The 3,169-nt window shown below is 42.9% G+C and overlaps 1 protein-coding gene across 2 annotated transcripts in view; it reads left to right on the forward strand.

The window, feature by feature from the left end:
• The window catches only part of PKIA (protein kinase (cAMP-dependent, catalytic) inhibitor alpha), a 94,099-nt gene extending 91,408 nt beyond the window's left edge, over window positions 1-2,691 (forward strand). For both annotated transcript variants that reach the window (XM_019527828.1, XM_019527827.1), the window contains exon 3: window positions 995-2,691. In XM_019527828.1, the coding sequence (XP_019383373.1) occupies window positions 995-1,074 (80 nt within the window). In that variant the 3' untranslated portion in view covers window positions 1,075-2,691. The remainder of the gene's footprint in view (window positions 1-994) is intronic.
• The last annotated feature ends 478 nt before the right edge of the window (window positions 2,692-3,169 follow it).

A 3,169-nucleotide genomic window follows, 5' to 3' on the forward strand; every position in this document is an offset into this window, starting at 1 on the left:
CTCACTGGATGTAGTAGTGGCTATCGGGGCCTCTGGGGGCAGAGCCACCCCACACAGCACAGGGCAGTGGGGAGCAGCAGGGATCACCCCCCACCGGTTGGCACCCATGCAGCAGCTATTACATCATGCGAGTGTAACATGGCTCGGCAGGGCTCCATGTGCTGTCTGTGAGCTAGGGCAGCTCCACCTGTCAGCCAGAGCCCAGCAGCACAAAGTCCCAGTGGCCCCAGCTCCCAGACAGCGCACAGTGCCCTGCTGAGTTGCGCTGCACCTGCGCCATGGGACAGCTGCCACATGGGTTTCAGGTCGGGGGTGTTATCCCCACTGCCCCTCACAGCCCTGCGCTGCACAGGGGGGCTCTGCCACGAGCCCCCAGAGGCCCTGATAGCCACTGCTACAGCTGAGGACAGCGAGGCTTTTTATTTATTTATTTTTTTTTTTAAGTGTTGGGAGGCTGGGGTCGAGTGGGGCATGGGGCCAGGCAGAGCAGCCATGGGGGCTTTTCCTGTGGCTCCCCCCACCTGGGGAGAGGCAGGCACAGCTGGAGGAGCTACAGGAGAACCTGCAGCTGAATGTCCAATTCTTATTTGGCCAAATCAAATGGGGATAGTGATTCCAGTCACCGAATCAAACCACTGTCCTCCAAATCAGCCAAATCCAAATCGAACACTTCTTTATTTGCACAGGCCTAATATCTAGATATCTGCAGAAAGGCTCTTTATAGTTTGTTTGTTTTTACTGCTAGTAATCTTAAGTGTTGCCAGAAATGATAGATAACAACAGTTCAGACACATTCGCCTTTTTTTTAACATGTTTTTATACAGTTTTCCATATAACAGAATTTAAAAAAAAAAATCAGTTCTGATTTTGTTTTTTAACACTTTTCTACTAGCGACGATGTGCAGGGGGAGGGGAAGAGAGGGACAAAACATATTCTGAGAGAGAAATGCCTTTGTGGAAGGGATCAGTCATCCCTCTCGTTTGGTTCTTGCAGAAGGTGAAGGAGATGCACAAAGAAATCCAAATGAACAAACTGAAGAGGCCCAGGGGGAAGCAGCCAAACAAGAAAGCTGACATCCAACTTTGACTGACAGGAGCAGCTGCTGGATGTTTTTCCAGCCTCCAAGAAACAAATTTGTTTCCACAAGCAAGCAGATGGAAAAGAAAATGGATGTGTTTCGCTGCTGGAGCCTGCTCACCGTAATGCTAAAAATGAGGGGGCAGGCTATGGCAGCAGACAGAATTCTCTCTACCTCTGTCACTAGCAATGGCTGAAACTCCGTTGTTGATCCCAGGACATAGTTGGATGGATCTCTTCAGAGCAACCACTTCATGGCACAGCTTGTAGAAAGTAGAATAAACTAGATCATTCTTGTAGCAAAAGGCCTTTGAAACATTGGGGATTCAATTGTGTTCTGTGGAGAAGGTTTGCGTGATCCTCAGAGTTTTAAATTCTCTGGCCAAAGTGTTCACCCACTAAAAGAACTGTAAAGAAAGCACTGTTTTTAGAACTCTGCATCTGTGTTTTACAGCTGTTATTTACAATGTTTTTGTATTGTACAATTTAGATGCTCTACACTGCCCCTTCAAAATGCTTATGAAGAATATTTCTGTTACTGTGAATTTTTCTACCACTTGTTTGAAAGGGCTGGTTTTTGCATAATGTGGTGGTGCACACATGATAGATTTCAATGTCAACTGCTAAACTGATCATGCCTAAAACTAACGACTCATCAACACTCCATTTGATTACTAGATGAGCCTTCAGAGTGATTCATTAATGTGAAATAGTTTGGTGTGTTTTGTGTCTGGTACAGTTTTGCCACTTGCCTGTAGTTAGCTGCATATCAGAAATTAGAACTGAATTTTGGTCTTTCCTATCTTATAATTTGTCTCCAATTTATTAATCTTTCTCCAGGCTCTTTTTCTTAAGTCAGTCCAATCAGTTTGTTATCACTGTAGTTTCAAGAGCAAAACTTAGCCTACGTGGTTAAAAAAACACAAAAACAACAAAAAATGATTTTAAGAATAACTACAACCCCCATGGTGCTAGTGAATCCGTGGTTCCTGCTGTTAAACACACGCCTTTTGTTAACTTGTGGGGAAAATGACCAACATAACCATTCTGGTATGATTTTAGGTATTCTAAAATAACTTCCCTATCTGGACACTCTATTCTGGAATAAATTCACTTTTATTCCAGAACGAAGTGTCCATACTGTTAAGTTGATTATGGAATAGCTCATTCTGCTGTAGCTATGCCAGCCTGTCTCCTCTATAAAGACTAGAAATTACACTAGTGGTTTAAATTGAGGTAGTCCTACCTCCCTGTGAATGAGGTATGTGAGAAGAATGACTAATACTGTGGCAATCGCATAAGTATCAATCACAGAATAAAAAGTGGGGGGTTTTTAATTAACAGAAAGTGACATTACCTTCTTTTGTTGGTTTAAAATGTTATGCACTTTTTAATGTTTGTAAACTTTTATTAATGACTTGTGTGATTGCTTTCTGATATATTAATAATCAGTTAATGAAACATTATTTACTGTTACAGCCACAGCCATGGCTGTTTCTACAATATGTATCATGGTACTTGTCACATGGAGTTTTTTTGTGGGATGTGTAAACCTCCTGATCAGTATTATGAGCTCATTTATTAGTGTTAATAAATAACAAACCAGCAGTGTGCTTGTGGTTCATTAGCACAATCTGACTCCTTTTACCTTTTGTTGTCTGTCTGACCTATAAGCTATAAACAGATGTTGCATTTTTCCCAGGAGAAAAGCGTTTTGTCCTGGGATCCTACAGGCATTTACACCTATTGTCTTGCCTCAAGTGAAGTATGCTGGATAAAATTTGTTAAGTTTTTCTGGGATATTGCTGCATGCTTCTAAGTTAATTGCAGCTCATTTCATTTAATTGTGGTTCATTTCAGGGACAAGCTTGACAAACTGGCCTCGTATTGACAGAGGATCAGAAATGCAGCTTGGAAAAGGCTTCTTCCTATCTTCCAGCCCCTTGCTGAATTCAGCAGCAGGATAAGAGGTAGCAGCTGCACTTGCACCCCTGGGATCCTGAGCTGCGTGAAAGTAGTAGCTCCAGCCAGAGCTCGCATTGATGGGTAGTGATCTCAGAGCTCATGGCACATTCAGAGAGCCAGCTCACT

The sequence above is a fragment of the Gavialis gangeticus genome, unplaced genomic scaffold (genome assembly GCF_001723915.1).
Source record: "Gavialis gangeticus isolate Ggan-Ray unplaced genomic scaffold, GavGan_comp1, whole genome shotgun sequence".
NCBI lineage: Eukaryota > Metazoa > Chordata > Crocodylia > Gavialidae > Gavialis > Gavialis gangeticus.